Source organism: Myxocyprinus asiaticus, chromosome 31, assembly GCF_019703515.2.
Source record: "Myxocyprinus asiaticus isolate MX2 ecotype Aquarium Trade chromosome 31, UBuf_Myxa_2, whole genome shotgun sequence".
Taxonomy (NCBI): domain Eukaryota; kingdom Metazoa; phylum Chordata; class Actinopteri; order Cypriniformes; family Catostomidae; genus Myxocyprinus; species Myxocyprinus asiaticus.
Window position 1 is genome coordinate 31,707,535 of NC_059374.1, and position 21,712 is coordinate 31,729,246.

Consider the following 21,712-nt stretch of genomic DNA (forward strand, 5'->3'; position numbering starts at 1 on the left):
TAATAATAATAATAATAATAATAATAATAGTAGTAATAAAAATACATTAATTAATTAGCAGGTAAATACAAAACCACTGAGGCAACTTGGATGTCTCTGGACATGTTTTTTTTTATATTTTATTGTGCATTTGTGCTTTCTTTTTTAAAATAATATAGTACAACATTAAAACTCTAAATTAATTCATTATGAATGCATGTAGTCTAAAGTATGTAGCCTATATTGTGATCCTTGTCTTTAGTCACTTGTTTTGCAGCAAGACGTGACGCAATAGAACTTATTCACAGTAGTGCCGTGTTTGATTTTTAATGGGAATGGAAACAAGGCTGTGAGAGATACAGTGGCATGCAAAAGTTTGGGCACCCCTAATCAAAATTTCTGTTGCTATGAATAGCTAAGCGAGCAAAAGATGGCCTGATTTCCAAAAGGCTTAAAGTTAAAGATGACACATTTCTTTAATATTTTAAGAAATGTTACTTTTTTATATTCATATTTTACAGTTTCAAAATAACAAAAAAGGAAAAAGGAAAAGGGCCCGAAGCAAAAGTTTGGGCACCCTGCATGGTCAGTACTGCATAACACCCCCTGGCAAGTATCACAGCTTGTAAAAGCTTTTAGTAGCCGGCTAAGTGTCTTTCAATTTTTGTTTGGGGGATTTTCACTCATTCTTCCTTGCAAAAGTCTTCTAGTTCTGTGACATTCTTGAGCCGTCTTGCATGCACTGCTCTTTTGAGGTCTATCCACAGATTTCAATGATGTTTAGGTCGGGGGACTGTGAGGGCCAAGGCAAAACCTTCAGCTTGCGCCTCTTGAGGTAGTCCATTGTGGATTTGAGGTGTGTTTAGGATCATTATCCTGTTGTAGAAGCAATCCTCTTTTCATCTTCAGTTTTTTTAAGATGGTGAGATGTTTGCTTCCAGAAGTTGCTGGTATTTAATTTAATCCATTCGTTCCTCCACCAGTGAAATGTTCCCCTGTGCCACTGGCATCAACACAAACCCAAAGCATGATCGATCCACCCCCGTGCTTAACAGTTGGAGAGGTGTTCTTTTCATGAAATTCTGCACCCTTTTTTCTCCAAACATACCTTTGCTCATTGCGGCCAAAAAGTTATATTTTAACTTCATCAGTCCGCAGGACTTGTTTTCAAAATGCATCAGGCTTGTTTAGATGTTCATTTGCAAACTTCTGATGCTGAAATTTGTGGTGAGGATGCAGGAAAGGCTTTCTTTTCATGACTCTTCCATGAAGGTCATATTTGTGCAGGTGTTGCTGCACAGTAGAACAGTGCACCACTACTCCAGAGTCTGCTAAATCTTCCTTAAGGTGTCTTACAGTCAAACAGGGGTTTTGATTTGCCTTTCTAGCAATCCTACGAGGAGTTCTCTCTTCCAGACCTCAACTTGAACTCCACCATTCCGGTTAACTGCCATTTCTTAATTACATTACAAACTGAGAAACAGCTACCTGAAAACGCTTTGCTATCTTCTTATAGCCGCCTTCTTTGTGGGCATCAATTATTTTAATTTTCAGAGTGCTAGGCAGCTACTTAGAGGAGCCCATGGCTGCTGATTGTTGGGATAAGATTTGAGGAGTCAGAGTATGTATAAAGCTTTGAAATTTAAATCACCTGGCCTTTCCAAACGATGATTGTGAACAAGCCATAGCCCTAACAAGCTAATTAAGGTCTGAGACCTTGGTAAAGGTTATCTGAGAGCTTGAATCTCTTGGGGTGCCCAAACTTTTGCACGGTGCTCCTTTCCTTTTTTTCCCACTCTAAAATTGTACAAAATAAAAATAATACACTAATATTGCTTAAAATGTTGAAAAGAATGTTTCATCTTTAACTTAACACCTTTTGGAGATCAGTTCATCTTCTACTCACTTACCTATTCACAGCAACAGAAATTTTGACCAGGGGTGCCCAAACTTTTGCATGCCACTGTAGAGTTAACATCTCTTCAATGGCACGCACGGTATAAATCTGTAAAAAGCTCCAAGATCCCATTTTCCACAACTCATGTTGTCTGGAGTTTTTTGTCTACTGAGTGTTCTTGAAAAGATATTTTTTCAATGTTTTGTCAGTGGAATGATCCAAAAACACTTTAAACTTCAGTACAGCTCATCGAAGTGACTGTACGTCTATCCCTCACAACCTCATTGTCATTCCCGTCAAAAATCAAATATGCCGCTGCTGTGAATAAGGTCTAGCATGTGCTGAATAACATTTATATATTTTTTCTTGGCAGATACATTTAACAAATACTTTAACAGGTAGTTAAAGGGCAGTTCATTTAAAAATGAAATTTCTGTCATCACTGCTCACCCTCGAGTCTGTATGAATTGTTCTCTGCCGTGGAATAAAAAAGGAGATGTTAAGCTAAACGTTTATTCTCAGTCACCATTCACTGTCACTGCATCTTTTTTTCATTCAGTGTAAGTGAATGGTGACTGAAACTCCCTAATATCTCCTTTTGACTTCCACTGAAATAAGAAAGTCATACAGGTTTGCAACAGCATCAGTAAGTGATGACATTTTACATTTTTTTGTGTGAAATATCTCAAGTAAGAGTCAAAACTCGTCAGTTACCTTAAAAATGGCCGTTTAAAGTTGTAAAGATGTATTGAAAATGTTAACAGATTAAATAATGAAAGAGAACTGCATAATTAGTTATGATGTATATTGAAAACAGATTATATACTAAATATTAAATATAGACAATATATTTTCATATTATGTATATTATTAATATTTATATAATTATATTATTGTTTTGTATATTATTATTATTTTTTAAACTGACTGATTCAGATGGCAGAGAAATTACATGTATATGTCAGATGGAGCTCTAGAGAGATGGAGATGAGAGATGTAACAGGTTTAACTCTACAGCTGAGTAGTTCTGTTAGCTTTACAATTCTTGTCAAAGGTGATGTAAAATAAGGAAGCACCACGATTTGAATGGCGTCATAAGACCGGCGTCAAAAGAGCCGCAAAAAGCGAGCTCCACTGACAGGATCCGTGCGAGCGCATCAACCGGGTGCTCCTTAAAATGCGAGCTCTCGTGACAAACGCAGAGTGGCTCACATGCGCGATTAATTCGGGCTTCCATCGATATCGTTGCACATGCGACCCATTTGAAATTTACATGAGAATTTGCTTTTTAAAAGTACCATGGAGAAGTTAAAAAAACATGTGAAACGCCTCGACAACGGCGACATTCTGAACAGCTCTAATGAGGGAAAGAGAAATCACTTGCTGCCCAGTGTCAGTTATAAGACTTTACACATCTACACATCAACATGCTTACTAACATTTATCCCAGTTAACTGTAACAGAATCTTTCATTACATCTGTGGAAGTTGTAGCCAAGAAAACTGCAGATAGCATGGATATTTGGAAACAAGTCATGGGTATGTAAGTACTTTGAACTGGATTAAACTGAAAAATAAGCTGTAATCAAACGAGTTGATGATCACTTGTGTGTGACGTTATTTTTTATATTATTATCTGTATAATTTTTTTCAACATCTGAAGTACCTTATTTTGTTGTGGATGTCCCAATGTGGATACAAAATTTGCACTTCAGAGAGTTCAATAAAATATTCAAATTATATTCTGGTTGCATTTGAGGACAAAAATTTTAACTGATTGTGTAAAATAGGCACATAATATCGGAATATCGATTGCAGGGCCCTGAATCGAATCAAATCGAAAGTTTTATGCTAACCATTTTTTATCATTATTATAATTTAATTTTTTGAGGGAAAAAACATTTTTACTATAGTTATCCTGTAGTAACTATGAAAAGTTACGTAACCATGTGTTTTTGGCAGAAACCAAGGTTTTAATACAGTATACTGTATCCATATAATAACCATGGTTTTACTATATATTAAACATGGCTAATCTTGTGGTAACTATAGTTTTACTACAAATACCATGGTATTTGTAGTAAAATCAAAATAACCACAAAATAATTATTTTTTATTACCATAGTTTTTGTTTTCCTCTATTAGCACTATGGTTTTACTACAAATATCAAGGTTAAAATATTGTTATTTTAGTAAAACCATGGTCAATTTATTGCGAGAACACAAAACTATTTTCTTCCAGAGAATGACAAAAATTTGGCATCAGGCCTTGTGTTAATAGTTTTGGTGTGAAAAACTTTGTGTGTATATATTTTTTCCCCAGAGAATGACAGACATTTGGCAACAGACTCTGTGTGAATAGTTTGGTGCAAAAATGTGCATATACACCGATCAGCCACAACAATTAAAACCACCTGCCTAATATTGTGTAGGTCCCCCTTGTGCCACCAAAACAGCGCCAACCCTCATCTCAGAATAGCATTTTGAGATTATATTCTTCTCACCACAATTGTACAGAGTGGTTATCCGAGTTACCGTAGACTTTGTCAGTTCAAACCAGTCTGGCCATTCTCTTTTGACCTCTCTCATCAACAAGGCATTTCCGTCCACAGAACTGTCGCTCACTGGATGTTTTTTTGTGTTTGGCACCATTCTGAGTAAATTCTAGTAACTGTTGTGCGTGAAAATCCCAAGAAATTAGCAGTTACAGAAATACTCAAACCAGCCCATCTGGCACCAACAATCATGCCACGGTCCAAATCATGGAGATCATATTTTTTCCCCATTCTGATGGTTGATGTGAACATTAACTGAAGCTCCTGACCCGTACCTGCATGATTTTATGCACTGTACTGCTGCCACACGATTGGCAGATTAGATAATCGCATGGATGATTGTTGGAGGCAGATGGGCTGGTTTGAGTGTTTCTGTTACTGCTGATCTCCTGGGATTTTCACACACAAAAGTCTCTATAATTTACTCAATGGTGAGCGTCAGTTCTGCAGATGGAAACACCTTGTTGATGAGAGAGGGTATGAGATGCGGGTTGGCGCTGTTTTGGCGGCACAAGGGGGACCTACACAATATTAGGCAGGTGGTTTTAATGTTGTATCTATTTTTTTCAGAAAATTATGAAAATTTGGCATCAGACACTGATTAGTTCTGGTGTGCAAAAAAATGTTTACATATATTTTTTTCCCCAAAATGACAAAATCTGTCATCAGACTGTGAAAAGTTATGACACGGGAAAAACAATCTGTGAATATTTTACACTTTTCAGGTCACACTTTCATAACTTCTAAACAAAGGCTCTTATTCTGGCATGAAATGCATTAAGTTCATTTATAGACATGTTAGTTGAAACACATTACTATGGCATTAAGAAATGTGAATTTTTGGCATGAAAACCAAAACCACTAAAACAGTTGTGAATTTAAGGTATTCTTTCCTATCCACTGCAAAACTTGCCCTGCAAGGTTTATTTCTTACCACTGAAGTTAAGTTGTGAGCAGGTGCAGAGTGAGTGGATGATGTTAATAACTAGGCCATGTGTTGATGCTCTGAGGGACAACGGGCCAGTGGCCACCAGCAGGGTGACGACGTGGAACAAGTAGGGTAGATGAGCAGCCACATCTAGGGAGTTGTTGAAGGACAGCATGAGCATATAACGTGCCAGGATGGCGATGTCGTCCCACATCAGGTGCTGCTCCAGGGTGGGGGTTGGTGACAGGCACGTCTTATCAATGATCTTACACATTCGGCCAATCACCTGAGAGACAAACAGTCACTTAGGATGCTAAATTTGAAGGTGCACTCAGTGATTTTTGCTTTATGTCGTCTTGGACTTACACTGTTACCTACAAGTACCTAAACATCACTTTATACTGACTTAGCGCCCACTCAATAAGATTATACTAAGTCCCTCACTTTATCTCAGAGTCCCGCTGTTTATACGAGTCTTAGAAAGAGCAGACGCAACAACTGGACAAAGCCTGCCCTTGTGCTCCAGAACTGGCAGGTTGTGACATCAGCAGTGGCTGGCACATGTTAACCAAACAATATTCAGCATCTATTCAGCATAGCTGACAATTTTGAAAATAGCTAAATATGTCCAATTAATTGAGAATAGCAGGCTAAGGTTACTGCAATCAATCTAGGGCCATAAAGTCAAAGCCACTGGAGTTGACAGATTTGTAAGTGTGACTGTCATTTGCTTAACCGTTTGACAATGACGTCCATTGAGCGTAATGACTAATAGTTGCCCATATAATAGGAGCGACTGCGCGGCTGGTTGACTATTGTCTGTCTGTGCAAGCACACATACAAATTTGGCATTTGTGTACAAACACTTGGGATAATAGATGCTGGGTTGGAGGGCTAGTCAGCCCCGGATAAGATCACATGAGGACAAACACTTTAAGCGGTAAGTCGAAAGCTGTTTAAGAGAGGGTTAGTGGGTTAGAAACAACCAAAGAAAACATGTAAAACTTATAAGGAATGCTAACCAGAAATGAATTAATAACAGAATATTTCTTGAAATTGCAGTTTTTTTTGTTTTTTAGGTGTCATGTCATTTTGAAAATGAACACGTAGTACATAGATGTGAGTCAAACCATAGTTTACAATTATTTTACATTACTAAAAAGTCCAACTGAATAAAATTAAAACTGTTTTAGAAGTTATCCTGGAATTCACCATTTGCACAAAACTGGTAAAAAAAAAAAACTTGGTTTGGCCATTCTAGAAAATAATCAACCAAGTAGCCAACTAAAGAAAATGTTAATAAAATTAGCACCATCATTTGTGATGGTGAACAAATTGTGATATTGTGAAATTGTGATAGTGAGCAAATGGATTATAGAATTTCTGAGCTTACTACTTCAAATTCCATAGTACTAGGGCTGCAACTAACGATTATTTTGATAATCGACTAATTAACGATTATTAGAACGATTATTCGACTGTTCGGACGATTATTGAAACAATTAATCATTAGCTCTTAACCGATTATTCAGCTTGTGCCCCGACTTAAAAGGTTGTATTAAATGTGCTTACTAACAATAAAGAGGACAAAATCATCTTTTAAAAATACCTCTAAATGACATTCACTGAATTAAAGGGAAAAAAATACTTATGTTTTATTCAGTAAAAATTTCACTACAGAAAAATCCTATTGTTATCAAGTGTATTTGTCTTTTTTTCCATTTAAAATGGTCTAAAAATCCTTAAAACAAGATACATTTACTTGAGAAGCAACATATAAGATATTTAGACTTGCTTTAAGAGAATGTATCTTAAATATAAGTGTATTTTGTATATAAGTGTATTTGTTCACTTGGTTATACTTCTGCGAGTGCAGTAAAGTCAAAATTATATTCAAAATTCTCAGATAAAAAAAAATAAAATTCTTCTGCAGTATAGCTGCTAAAGTTAATGTACATAGTTTTAGATATTTATATTGGAAAACAAGCCAAAACAAAAACAAATAAAAAAATTGTTTTTGCAGTGTATAATGGGGCGAAGACTACCTCTCACCTTTTTGTTCACTTCAATCCATCTTTAACTCACAAAAAAACAAAACTCTCTCTTATTAATAAAGCTGCGTTTTGCCAATTTTCTTCACGATAAGAAATGCACAGTGACATATATTATGATTCAATAAGTTGCCATTGCGTTATAATCAAGCTGCATTAAGCGTGCACGCTCGAGGGATGAGCGTCCCTGCAACAGTGTGTACCTCAGCCGTGTGCAGTTTCAATCTCTCCCCCTTAGATCGGAACACTTCACGCAACTCATAGAAGAGGCGCTGACCGCACAGAGAAATGCCAGTTTCCTTATTATTTTAACTTTAATACATACTTTGCAATCTACATCATCTGAAGCTGTTTGGAAAGTTTAGAGTGTGTCTGGACTGTGAGATGTGTTTTCTTCCTCTCCTCAGTCAGGCGCGAGCTGCAGTGCTGCTCTTGTGTGCAATCATTAGAGTTTCATATGATCTTATGTTACGTTAAGATCAAACGACTATTCGACCACGAAAATTTTTGTCGACAATTTTTTTTATTGTCGACGTTGTCGATAACGTCAACTAATCATTTCAGCCCTACATAGTACAATGAATAAACTTTAGAACCATGAACAAATCTATACACTTGTTGCAACAGTGATGTACCATTTCCATTTGCTCAAATTAAACAATGCTAAAATGCTTAAATACACTTTGTTCCTTGGTTGTCCCATCTACATATGAAATATTAATTAGTGCTGTCAGTCGATTATTATTTTTTTAATTGCGATTAATCATAAATTTTTGTAGTAAATAGCGATTAATCACAGATTTTGAAAGTGCTGAAATTTTACACTATATATATGAATTTTCCTGTCAAAATGCATTTATTTTATCTTAAGAGAACAAAACAATACGTAACAATAAAATGCTTTATTAATATTTTCTAAACAAAGCCTTCCACAGCATAAAAGACAGAAATGCACTAAAACAGCACCAATTCAAGTAACATTAAACGTTTCCCAAAGTCTAAGTGGGAGTTTGAAAAACTAATTGAAAGAACTAGTCCTGAAAAAGGTTTCATATTCTTTGCAATGGGCAATAAATCTCTTAAACTCTCATCCTCCGCAATATTAATCTGCCGGTAGACTGCTTTGCTATAGCAATCGTGAAGCTACGTTCATGATTTGCGTAAGGGAGTCAACGTCAATCACTGCTTTGAACTCCACATGAAAAGCGCTTGCAGACAAAAACGTCTCATTTTGCGTTTTGGTGATAACTGAGACTTAATTGTGCTTCTGTGGTAATTAAAATGCACCTTACATAGGCTGAAAAATACTTGATTTTTATCACAAGTCCCATATGGGCTTGTTTTGTACAACAAATAATGTTAAGAGGTGCTTTCTCCATCATTTTTTCACTGACACATTACAAAGGTTCCGCCCTTCCAACCAGTGTTTATGCTGTATTAATGGTAAATGGGTTAATCGCGATTAACAAAAATTTGCATGTTAAACTTTTATTAATCGCATGCGTTAACATGTTAATTCTGGCAGCTCTAATATTAATACATTAAAAAAATATATTATAATTATTATAATATTAAATAATATTACAATATGGTACCTCAGCAGTAAATGCTTACCTTGCTGGACACCAGCTTGACATTTCCTGAAGCCAGAGCTACAGCTGTGTCAGCCATCACTTCAGCCTTGATGGATCCCAAACCCCCAGTAGCACTGGTCTTTATGAAGCTATCCAACACCACGTCAAGCAAGTCTGTTATCTACAAACACAGGAAAAGATCTGTATTGTTCAAAAGTAATTGCAGACTTTGACAGATTGCTTATTGAGCCGCAGGACTTCAATTGGAATGCCAGAAGAAAGCCAGAATTACTGGACAGAATAATCTGTGGACTGAATAGCCTCACAAAACGAAACCCATTAGAAATACAAGCAAAGAGCAGGGCAATGATATCTTTTGAAAGGATGGAGGGCTTACCTGTCCCAAGCTGCCCCATATCTTTGCCTGTATGGAGGGGTACATCTGTTTCTCATTGATGGTCATAGTGATGAGCTTGTCCAGGATAGCCGTGACACGCTGTCGTTTAGCATCATCGTTGTGTTTACAGAAGCGCACTAAATTACGCAGCCAAGGAGTCATATACTCCAAACACAGGTGCTTTAGCTCAATACCTGAAGCCAAAATAAGAATGGAGAAAGACATCATATTAAAGTTTCTCAAAGCTTTTGTAACTGAACATCTAATATGAGAGTAGGTGCTTTGCAGAAAAAAATAAAATAAAAGTTGATATACTTTGTGTACATTTGTATTTGTATACTGTTTGCTTGATTGTGGTACTGACTTGATTTGCTGAAGCCAGAGATGCACTCTTCCAGAAACTCTAGAGTGAGATGGGGTTCATTGGCTGCTAGTGTTTTGCTAATGGACACTATAAAAAGGGTGTTGTTGGCTGGGATGCACAAGCCAGATGTTTCCAGGAGCTGACCTTCAATCTTCAGGTTAAAGGTGCAGGTTAAGGCACAGAGGAGATTGTATGCAGCTGATCTGTTGAATGAAGATTTAGTTAGCACATAGTTATTTTCAAGGTGCCAATTTACTTAGACCTGACATGAAATGGCTTGACGTATATAAAGAGGAAGTTTAGACAGGACATCTCAAAGGGCTTTTTATAAATAAACAAAAGGCTTTATATATATGTCACACCCATGAATCATTAGTTATTTGCAACATAAATTTGTGTAGTGCAACATGAGTCATGAGTACTGTTGATCCGTTTTCCCAGAATAGAGTGTACATTTTAAAATGTGTATATATCTGCTAAAAATGAATTTGGTCAACATTTTAGGAGTACACTTCATAATTCATAAATCAGTGATACTTTCTTGTCATAACAGGTTTATGATTCTACGACTTCTATACTAGCCTTGGGGCGGAAAGTTCAAGAGCCATCCCAGCTGAACTAAAGACACAAAGGAGCAGTATTAGCATTTCTAATCAGTTCACCACAACAAAGACAGAAGCCTGCAAATAAAAGGCACATTGTCATAATAAGAACCGCGGGATGCATTGGACCATTCGCACAAAACTAAGTTGTTAGGCTACACAACAGTCTGAGCATCGTCCAAAACTCAATATCCCAAGATGGTTTGAAAAGCAATGGTTCTCACCTCAAACTTGGGTCTGAGCTTCCCAGGTTTAGTAGGGCGATGTTAAGCAAGGTGCCTGGAACATCTTTAGGCCTGATCTTGGTGTGCTGAGGGATGGAGTCTGGCTGGGAGAGCTCCCAGCGTGTGCGGATATGTATAATGGACTGGACGATGGCTTCGCATTCCTGATGCATGAATGTTAGAGGGGTGCCCTGGTTAGCGATGGTCAGAGTGAACTGGTTCTCATCCACCAGGCATATCTCTTCGATCTCTGAAGCGTAGTATATGTCGTTCAGGAAAACAGGTTGTCCCAGGACACGTGTCCGTTCGGCTGAGGTCACCTGTACGGCTGTTGAGCCCACCTAGGTAGAAACAGGCCGAACAAGTTGAAGACAGGACAGGTCTAAGAATGTTACTCCAAGAAATAAAGTAAGGGAACAATGGGTCTTAGGGGGCATACACAAGGTGCGTTCTGCCTTTTAAGCAAGCTAGACAAAGTGCAAATAAATAAAATAAAACAGAAGAGATTACTTTTTAATACATTTCAAAATGACATAGGGTAAACAAAAAAAATTTGATCATGGCACAAGATGATAAAAAACAGCAATAGTTGATGCAATGGACAAAGTCATCTGTCCAATGGCAAACAGACCAACAATTAAAAAAAAAAGTCAAAACACAATGCAAGAAAGCGTCCCATTTGAACGGCCCCTTGGTTAACTTCAAATTTATGTGAAAATTCAATTGCCACTTTAAGAACCCTCAAAATGGGGTTTGGTATATATAACCCAATCTTAAAAAAAAAAAAAAAAAAAATTAGCATAGATGGAATGCAATAAACGCACTCCATATGAATGTCAAATTTATTTGAAAATTAAATTGGCAAAGATTGTTTTTATTTCACCTCTAGAGGCTGCTGTTATACTGCAGAATCAAGCTGCTTTTTGCCAGCCACAAAGGAACATGGAGGAATAATAATAATATTTTTTGTCAACTATCAACATAGATTTTTGCCAATAACTGATAGTTCCAAAAAGCAATGATTGGCACATATTCTGTCTGTCTGTGTGTATATATATATATATATATATATATATATATATATAAATAAATAATTGATTTTAAATGGGTTATAAATACCAAATTCTATTTTGAGGCTTTTTAAAGTGCCAATTGAATTTTCAAACACATTTAAAGTTTATCAAAGGGTCGTTCATACAGAACGCATTCTTGCATTCCATCTACGCTATATAAAAAATTCAATTGGCACTTTAAAAAGCCTCAAAATAGAATCTGGTGTATATAGTCGAATTAAAAAATATATTGTAGATCGAAAGCAAGAATGCATCCCGTATGAACGGCCTCTTAGTTAACATCACATTTTTTTGAAAATTCAATTGGCACTTTAAGAAGCCTCAAAATTGGTTTTCCTTCATTTATTCTCCTCAATAACAAACTAATTTGTAATTTAGCAAAAGTTTTAATCCATAGTGACTTATTACAAGAGTACACTTATAACAGGTGTATTACCAGAATTACATTCTTTCCGAACCAGCCAAGGGTTAAGTGCTCCCCATATTCACAAGTCCTTACCTTGATCGACACCTTTGTATCTTTGTGTGCCAGCTTTAGGGCATTGTGGAACACTTTTAAGTCCTCCTCCAGCGCCAGGGTAGCAGCGGGAAGCTTCTGCTGTTCAGGTTCTATGTGTTCAGCTAGACGTGCTGGCGAGTCTATAAACAGCAGCTTCTTGCTCCCCTTAAGACCAGTCAGAAGTCGCTCATGGTATTTAGTGTACTCTCGCACCCAGGTGTTGCAATTGTAGATATAGACGGCAGCCACGTTCTCATAGGCGAAGTTGGGAAAGACCACAAACCATTTGGACAAGAAGTCTGTCTTGAAGCGGTTACTGGGGCCCACATGGGTGAGGTCTACTACGATCTCGTATTGCTTGGCATAGTAAGGCTTGAGAGTCAGCAGCACATGGTAGATTAGAAGATCGCCATTGATTTGTCCAGTTTTGAACCTAAGAGAGATAACAATACTGATTAAGGTTACAGTCTAACTATAATTAGTGATAGACTAATATATCGATGAGGCCGATAAGTCTGCTAATATCTGGCAACATATTATTGACATTGGCCTATAACAGTGTCTGTTTGAATGATTAACAGAAGTGCTGCTTCTATCTAGAGTCAGCTACAAAATCTACCGACTCAATGGATTTCTGTTTATTTGCTATCATTAATTTCTATTATGCATACAACATATAGTCCATCACCAGTCTTCTTTTTAGATCTCAGTCAACCACTATATATATATATATATATATATATATATTCTCCAGATATCACAAACATAGTTGTCTTTTGTTCCAGATTGCAATAGACTGTGTTTGATATGTACAGTTTTACTATTAGCTATGTAGCAGATATTAAAATTCATCTTGAATTATTTGTATTTTTTTAAAGCATATGAATATAATGCTAATTTCACTATATTGAAGGATATCCTAAAATAATCTGTGCTGTGAAATATTTTATTTTTACATCGTAATTCATGTTCGTATTAATTTTGAAATTAGTTCATTCAATGTGTGACTTTTATTTAGAAAAAATGATGACCAGAAGCACTTGCCGGCATCTCTCACACACACACACACACACACACACACACACACGCGCCCACACACACGCGCCCACACACACGCGCCCACACACACGCACACAGAAAGCACAGTTACAGCTGCATTAGCACAAATTGTGACATGCTCCATCATGAGTCAGATGTAGTTTTTTTTTGGAGAAACAGCTTTCAAATGATGTCATCTCTCAAAATTAAAACAATAAATGTTGTATTTACACTCTTTAATTGTGTGTGTGTGACAGATTGCGTTAGCTGGCCATTCAAACAGAGTGGAGAACAACGCGCTCTCTCTCTCTAACTGAATACAACTTACTGAAATGTGTCTTCTCTCATGTAATTGAGTGTGTATATGACAAACTACTGTCATATTAAAAACTTTGGGACCCTTCAAACAAAGCAGTCTGTAACTACACATCCAAATGACATGACAAATGCCTAAAAGATGAACAGAAACCTGTTCTGTTATTTAAATATAACTCTGCGTTCTTTTCTTATAACAGGAAGTGAATTTTCTGCATCTCAAGCCATAAACCCTCCTCATTTCTTCAATTCATTGTTCTGCATTTTCCAGCTCTCCTGACACGCCCCCTAGAAAGGCCCTATATCTCCTTCAGTAAGTAATTGTTTGTTTGATATTTATTTCTAAAGCTAATGTGTCTTCGAAAACTGAAGGCATGAAAATACAAACTACTCATTAGCCTTTGTTAACATTGTAATTATACGGTTAAAGTGATTAGGGAGTTTCAAATAAACTTACTGTTAGGGCTTGTGCAATATAAGCATACATTTATATCACAACATTCTATGGTATATTACAATTAGGGCTGTCAATCGATTTAAATATTTAATCCAATTATTTTAATCAAATTAATCATACATCAATATTTGCTGAGAAAGACAAAAAGATTAAATGCATAAATAATTATACAAAAATTATATTTAAACAATTTTAAATATAATCTATAATAAATATAATAATTCAGATAATCAAAATACATTACATTGTGGCAGATGAGTAAAACATTGATTAGGCAATTTAACATGTTATTTTTTTTTTTATAATTAATCACACTGAATTAACACAAAGTTATGCAAAAAAATAACGAAAATTAAAAATAGGATTTTATGTAGCGCAATATCTAGTTGTAGAGTACATTCCCTACTATTTTGCATAACTGCAATATAATGATACTCAAATTACCACTGGTTAACATCTGTACAGTATATTACCCACAAACTCCTACTTTCTGTAACAAAAAATTCAGTGCACTTAAAATCAAAAATTAACTAAATCAAACAACAGTGATTCACTAATGTTAAATCAATGTTCTATCACCTGTCAATTTAGTGGTTCTGTCTTTGTGACTTAGCACTGCACCATAACCAGGCACAACACGATAAAGCGACAAGCAATAAGAGCTTTTGTCCTAACCAGTAGTGTTAATTTTGTCAGCTATTTTTTTTAAATTTAGCCATAGTCCTGTGTCAAATGTCCTTGTTAGTTTTTATCATATTTAGTCAACCTTATCCTGTTTTTTTTTTTTTTTTTTTTGGTCAAGTTTTAGTTGACAAAGTCTGGGCATTTTAGTCTTATCTTAGTCAAAGAAAACCCTCAGTATTTTAGTCTAGTTTTAGTCAATGAAATCTGTTGACATTTTAGTCACATTTAGACAGATGCAACATCAAGAAATCCAAGTGTTGCACTATAAGTAAATAATTGCTATGATTTTAACTTAACACAAACCCTGAGTATCCAGAAAAAGAAAACTCTACACAATCAAAACTAGGGGGTATTATACTCACAAAGTAATTTATGCAGGTTATGCAGGCATATTACTGCAGACACCTTTTTTGAGGTGTGTTTTTGAAGGCAATTCGTTTTTATAACATATACAAATTCATTTTTATGGTAATGTGAAGGACAAATAAACACAGCATTGTCACCAAATACATGCCAAATACATAAGTCGTTGGTCTATACTCAAGCCTTAGTTACCTTTGCCACTCATTTTCAGCTCCTTCACAACAATTTGCTAGCCTATTAGCTTAATGAGTTCAGTTTAGCTATAAAACACAGCCTACATAATATAACACCACCACCTTGTCTTAATATAGCTTATTAAGTTGTCTAATATAGTTATCACTAGTTGTCTTAATATAGCTTTAAAAAAACAACCTAACATTACCACCAAGACGTTAACCTACCACAATTTCTTTGTGGTTGGCCTTCATATCATCTTCTCTTTCTCCCAAGTCCAACTGTTGCTGTCATTATTTTACGAACGTTACCTTTCTGTACTACTTGAAAGGTACTCCTCACTGTGCTTGCTTAGTCTTGATATGCAGCGTGCAGCACAGGAAAGGAAACTGCTGCTCATGCCATCTTATGAACAGGATAGTTGGATTGTAATTTAAAAAAAAAAAAAAAAAAAAAAAAAACTAATATTTTGTCTCTGGTTTTTTTTCCGACGAATATAAAGAGAGATTTTGGTAAAGATTACATTTTTTAAACTATGTTTTAGTCTCGACTTTTTTTGTCAACAATATCGCATGTTGATATAGTCACAGTTAGTGTTTAATGACATCGGTGCCGTCTCGTCATCGTCTTGTCTTAGTCATGGAAAAAAGGTCGATACATTTTTCGTCATAGTTTTCGTTAACAAAATTAAAACTACTAACCAGTCAACGTCTGTAACAAGCGACAGGACATTTGGTCAATTAACTGGTTTCTATTTTGTGTGTTTGTGAAATCTCATTGGTCAAAAATCCCACTCCACATAACTGTACCTTAAACATCAAATATGTAATTATTGGCTGTGATTGCGTCATGTCACGCAGCAGTTTCGCATTCTGTGTGGACAAACAAATAGCTTGGCATTAGAAACTTGACGCATTGCACCTGGTTACAATGCAAAATTAACTATACTACACTGTCAAGCAACATGTCGTGCTGTGTTCTTGATTTCCAAATTGAATAATTGTTCTTATTTGATCCATAGATCTCTAAAACATGGAGACAATGCAGACGACAGGATTAATGATAGACAACACCACTGTCCAAGAGCTAATGTACGATGACATAAATATTTCACTTGCAACATCCAGCTTGCCCCCAACTGGTGCCTCAGAGATCGCCTGCTTTATTGATGCGCAGCTAGCATTTATAGCGGCTGCCTCTTCTGTTGGTGTCATTTTGATCCTACTAACAGCCACCATAGTGTTGGCGTGTAACATTTCCAGCCTGAAACGTCATCGACAGGCCCCTCGTCCATCCCGAAGCAATGTGGACCTGGTGAGTGGGACGGGCTACTGGGGTACTGAAACAAGAGAGGGGGGAATTGTGGGTCCATGCGAAACCAGTGTTCTACTGGAAGAAGTAAAGAATGATGGGGAGGGGGAAGACATCCATGATGGCGAGGCAGGGCCGAGCCAGTTCATCGCCACTACTAACGCGGCTGGTGATTTGGACAGTGATCCGACCATGCAGAGTTCAAACTCCAGGGATTCCTGCATAGATGCCACAAACTTGGAGAACATGCCTCTGATGGTGTGAAGTATGATTAATTAATTTCTTTGAGCTATCAAAAGCACACAATTACAAGCAGCCTTTAACAAACTACAAAAGAATATTATTTATTCATCCTGTTATAAAAGGACATTTCTTGTAACTGAATATTAGTTAAGAGAATTTAGGTTTGAAGGGACAAATTGGCAGTAAATAAACAATGTTTCTAACCTTTTCACAAGAAATTTGTTTTTGTATTTTCACAATTTTATCAATCAGCTCTAGAGATTTTAGTGATGATGAAAAGGACTATACACAAATGATATGCCAAACAGTGTATTTTTGTATATATTGTGAAACTGACTAAAACTAACATCATAATTGTAAGAGTTAGCATAATGTAGCATGACACACTGGTTGTGGACAAAACCCCAAAACCCACTATATACAGAACTGGACGAAACCCAAAACCCACTATATTAAGGACTATAAAGTATAATTGTAGTTGTTTTTTAAACAAATCCTTAAACATAATACCTATTTCTGCCTTACAAATCATATAATAATGAGCAATCTGCTTCAGCTTTTTAGTTTGATAGGTTTCCCTCACATCTTTCCTTGTCATTCTCTGAGATTCTGCACTTTGCCCCCATATTTTGTACAGCAACATACAATTAAATGCTAATGATAACCATCCATGTTCTGAGTTTTTCTTTATTTGCATGGGCACTAATGGTGTGTAATCAAAGGTCACTGTCAAAATTCCATTGTCGAGGTGTTAAACATTTCAGGATTACAAAAAGATGCATGAGATCATTTCCCTTCTGACAACTTCTGCTCTGCAAAAGAAATGTGCAAGAAAAAGTGTGAAAATGTATAATAGCTGTTCTTTTAGAAAATAAAAAGATGCTCCCACGATATTTCCCAAAACTTTGTGCATAAAAATGTTAAACAATGTGATGGACACACTTTCTTCAAGTTTAAGTAGAAAAAGATTAAGCTGTTTGCCACACTCTGTTACCACAGATTCTTTCCTCAGGACAGCTATTAGTAAAAAAAGAAAAGAAGAAGAAAAAAAAGAGAATGCAGCCGTCAAAGCTTTCACTTCCTGTCGAGTGAAATGAAGGTTCTGTTTTCACCAGAGGATACTTCAGACTTTAACAAATGCTTCGGAGGGTTTCTGGGTATGTAAATATTCTCATTTTGTCTAGCATAAGCCAACAACAGCATTAAAAGTTTATATGACCATAGCTCAGTTTGTACATTTATAACATTTACGGTATTTCAAATAACTGTGATCCTACAGCATGTTAACTGAGTACTATTTCTGTCAGAAATAGTGAGTGTTTTTACTGCTGTTTTGATTGTCAAGCTAGTTTTTATGTACCTTTCTATGTCAAAATTGTTGTCTGTCAGAAATAGTGAGTGTTTTTACTGCTGTTTTGATTGTCAAGCTAGTTTTTATGTACCTTTCTATGTCAAAATTGTTGTCTGTCAGAAATAGTGAGTGTTTTTACTGCTGTTTTGATTGTCAAGCTAGTTTTTATGTACCTTTCTATGTCAAAATTGTTGTGCTTTTTCTATACACAAGGATGTAGTGTTGCAATATGTTCTAGAAGTTACACTAAGATTTACAGTTTTAATCAGAGCTTATTGCACAAGAGGACTTGCAGGGAGAGAAAAATGATCTGTTGTGTCTCATGTGCAAATACCTCTTTTCTGCAAGGTTTTCTGATACACTAACTCTAAGGACATCATGAGAGCTTTTCTTTGCCCGCTCATCGTCGTCGTTGTCTCTCTACCATGGAGACTAAACAGCCATTTAACACCCAGTACAAATATCCCAAACAACCATGAAGATATCGCTGAACACCAGATGCTTGGCATGGCAGATGAGTCATTGGAACAGAGGAAATACACTGCTGGTTCTGGATTAGAAAACGTGTTTTCATTTTCAAGCAGCATTGTGAAGCAACACCTTACAAGCACCAGTCATTCACAGCAGCAACACATCCGGGTGAGGACTTCCAGTGGTGAAGGTGAGACATTGAATCAGAGGACAAAAAGGAATGTAGATGACAGTCAATACAACTCAAGTACACCAGCAGAGCCTGGTAGGCAAACAGAAGAGAAAGAGATAACAATTCCACAAAGGGAACTACTAAAACCATCAGAAAGCTCCCTTAGACCACAGGCTACTACTACTGTGCAGATACAAAATACCACAGAATTTGTCTTAGTTTTCACCAAAAACCTACAGGAAGATAATCTGCCACAGGAAATGGCATCTCCTTCTGATTCCCAGAAACACGATGATCCTCAAATAAATGTAACAGATAACACAACCAATACAAATGATCTTCAGACCGTAGTCACTACAGTCCAACCGAGCTCAATGACTCAAACAAACACTTCCATGGTAATAACTGCAACAGATTTTAAAATTTCCATTACTGGTCTGAGTACCAAGAGTGTGAAAACCAGACAGGGATCAGAAATCACAAAAGAATGGACACATGGTGACACTCAAGGCCCTGAACTGAAGACTCCATCCACGGTTAAGCCTACGGTTAAGACATCCACAAGTACTCCTCTATACACCACCAGAAAGACCACTGTTAAGCTAGTCCCACAACCTCCATCAAAATCCCCTTCAAACGACAAGCATCAAAAGAACCCTGGTGCTGCTGTGGCGGCCATAATTGGCACCACATTCGTCTTTATGTTCATAGCAATCCTAGTTATCTTGATACGGAAACGTAAAATCCAGAAAAGGCAGCTAGAGAATCCCGAGTGGGCTGGACCATCGCCTTTTTTGGATGGCGACATTCAACCTAACTTGCCAAGTATAGATGAGTCCGACTCTTTCAATAAAAGAGGCTTCAGCCAGATCTCGATCTCCAGATATCTTTCCCAACGACTCTCCAAACACCTGACACTTGGGAGGAACACAAACGAGGACGTTTTCATGGGGGACATACTGCAAGGAAGCACCTTTGCCAGGCAAAGTCTGAATGAGCTCCAAGAACCCAATGGGAAACCAGTGGGTCAAGACCCAACTAAGACAGAGGAAAACGAGAAGCAGCCAGGTCCAACTTCCATGGACTCACCAGACACTAAATCACCTGCAGAAGAAACTCATGCAGTCACGGAAGACATCCAAGAGTTAACAGAGCAGACTGATGACATTAGTCCATCTCCATCTACTGGAACAGGCCCTGTAATTAAACCATTTCCAACTTTAGTGTCTATAGATCTTGATTCACTTTCGGAAGAACCAGCTCCCCTCCAAACAACAGATGTTGGGATTGTTCCTCCAGCTCCACCATTGCCTTAGTCTTGGTTAACCAGACAATCTTCACTGCTTTTGGCCCTACAAATACCTCCATGGGGAAAACATATAGGTTTATATTTGCATTCTGTACTATAATAAACCAAGGAAATTGTGATTTCTTGCTTGGCACTGCTGCAAACTTGTGTTTGTTCAAGAAAAGTCTATTTAATTACAATATTTCTGTCATATAAATGCACTAATCTTTATCAGCTGAACAGTAATAAAATAGTCTCGTTAAGGTGCAATCTAACTTGAAAATATATTGTTTCTGCTCAAAAAAATTTTTCTCCAAAGCTTACTCTATAACTAGGGCCTATAACTAGGGCCTTAAATTTTGTCACTTTCAGTGCATCTTTTATTTCCATACAATTAAAGTGACTGGGGCAAACATTCTGTCTAAAATCTCCATTTGTGTTCCATGTAGTAAAGTCTTATAGGTTTGGAACAACATAAATGAGTGATAAAAGAATGATGACAATTTTCATTATTGGGTAAATGATTCCTTTAAGGCTGTTTCGAGTAGTCTTTATCGTAATATTATGAGAAATTTATGACAAAAAAAAAAAAAGAGAAATTCTATTTACTCTGCAACCACATGGGCTTGCTCAAAAACAAGCATCACAGCACATCCAGACTGTGTATGTGTGTATGAAAATGGAAGATGGCATGTAGCAGGAAAAGCCATAACAGTTTCTGAGAGAAATACTGCATTGCTGCGGCCACTGGATGCATTTCTGTGCTGGAAACCGAGAGGAACTTTCAGCAGCTGTGAACAACATTACGATAGACCAAACAGCAGCTCTGGTGGCAGTAAATTCCACCATAAAAATATAAAGTGTCACAACATGGTCTGTGTCCTTCTTTCCTTCTCCTGCAAAACAGGTAAATCTGAATTATCAGAGTTCTTGTATATCAACTGGTAGAGCTTTGTGCTAGCAACACCAATAAAAGTGGGAGGAAAAGTGTCTGCCAAATGTATAAATGTAAATCTGAGTTCGCCTATTTTATAAAATAGGTATGAGAAAGCAGACAGAATCAAATTAAAATTTTTTTTGCTAGGGATGCTCCAAAGCAGTGCATCATCTGTGCTATAACAAGAGAAACGTTGGTGCAATCTCAAGAGTAAAATTTCCAACTTGAAGAAAAAAAAAACATGTAAGTAGCAGAGATTAGAAAACCTTTGTTCAATTCATAAGATGTCAAATAAATGATGGTGATTTTGCTGCTCTGACAGTTTTGCAGAGGGCATAACTGGCTTGTTTATGCTGCTCCGTGTTCCCGGAATTAAAAGCGGAGGTCCGTGCATCAAGTGCCGTGTGAACATCGCTATTATTCCAAGGTTTCTGGTTGGGGTAGATCCGTATTGTTTTGGTCGGAACATCCTCCTCTACGCACTTTCTGATGAAACACGTTAAGCTATCAGCGTAAAGCTCGATGTCGTCATCAGAGGCGGACCAGACCATCTCCCAGTCCGCGTGATCAAAACAGTCTTGTAGCGTAGAGTCTGACTGGTCCGACCAGCACTGGATCGTTCCGAGGGTGTGTGCTTCCTGTTTCAGTTTCTGCCTGTAAGAGTGCAGAAGCAGAACGGAAGAGTGGTCCGATTTGCCAAATGTTGGGCGGGGGGAGGGATTTGTAGCCATCCCGGAAGGGAGAGTAGCAATGGTCCAAAACCCGG

At 37.0% G+C, this 21,712-nt stretch overlaps 2 protein-coding genes across 9 annotated transcripts in view; one reads left to right on the forward strand and one right to left on the reverse strand.

Annotated features, from left to right (window-relative positions):
• LOC127421806 (neurofibromin) overlaps positions 1–21,712 on the reverse strand; it is a 123,133-nt gene that overhangs the window by 21,834 nt on the left and 79,587 nt on the right. For 7 of the 8 annotated variants that reach the window (XR_007894097.1, XR_007894098.1, XM_051664935.1 and 4 more), the window contains 6 exons: positions 12,143–12,575; positions 10,571–10,911; positions 9,745–9,947; positions 9,381–9,574; positions 9,024–9,164; positions 5,365–5,644 (listed from right to left, as the gene is read on the reverse strand). Coding sequence is in view for 6 of the 8 variants with exons in the window: in XM_051664935.1 (XP_051520895.1) it covers positions 5,365–5,644; positions 9,024–9,164; positions 9,381–9,574; positions 9,745–9,947; positions 10,571–10,911; positions 12,143–12,575 (1,592 nt within the window). In the remaining 2 variants the exon portion in view is untranslated. Of the gene's footprint in view, positions 1–5,364; positions 5,645–9,023; positions 9,165–9,380; positions 9,575–9,744; positions 9,948–9,981; positions 10,363–10,570; positions 10,912–12,142; positions 12,576–21,712 lie in introns of those variants that run through there. The other variant, XM_051664933.1, reaches the window with a different exon arrangement.
• Positions 17,741–21,001, forward strand: LOC127421808 (protein EVI2B-like). Its single transcript, XM_051664937.1, has 2 exons — positions 17,741–17,884; positions 18,427–21,001. Exon 2 carries the CDS (start codon positions 18,457–18,459, stop codon positions 20,035–20,037), a length of 1,581 nt encoding a protein of 526 aa, XP_051520897.1. The 5' UTR covers positions 17,741–17,884; positions 18,427–18,456; the 3' UTR covers positions 20,038–21,001.

Bases quoted from the DNA above. Each gene is read 5' to 3' on its own strand.
- LOC127421808 (XM_051664937.1), top strand. From the start codon at position 18,457: ATGAGAGCTTTTCTTTGCCCGCTCATCGTCGTCGTTGTCTCTCTACCA.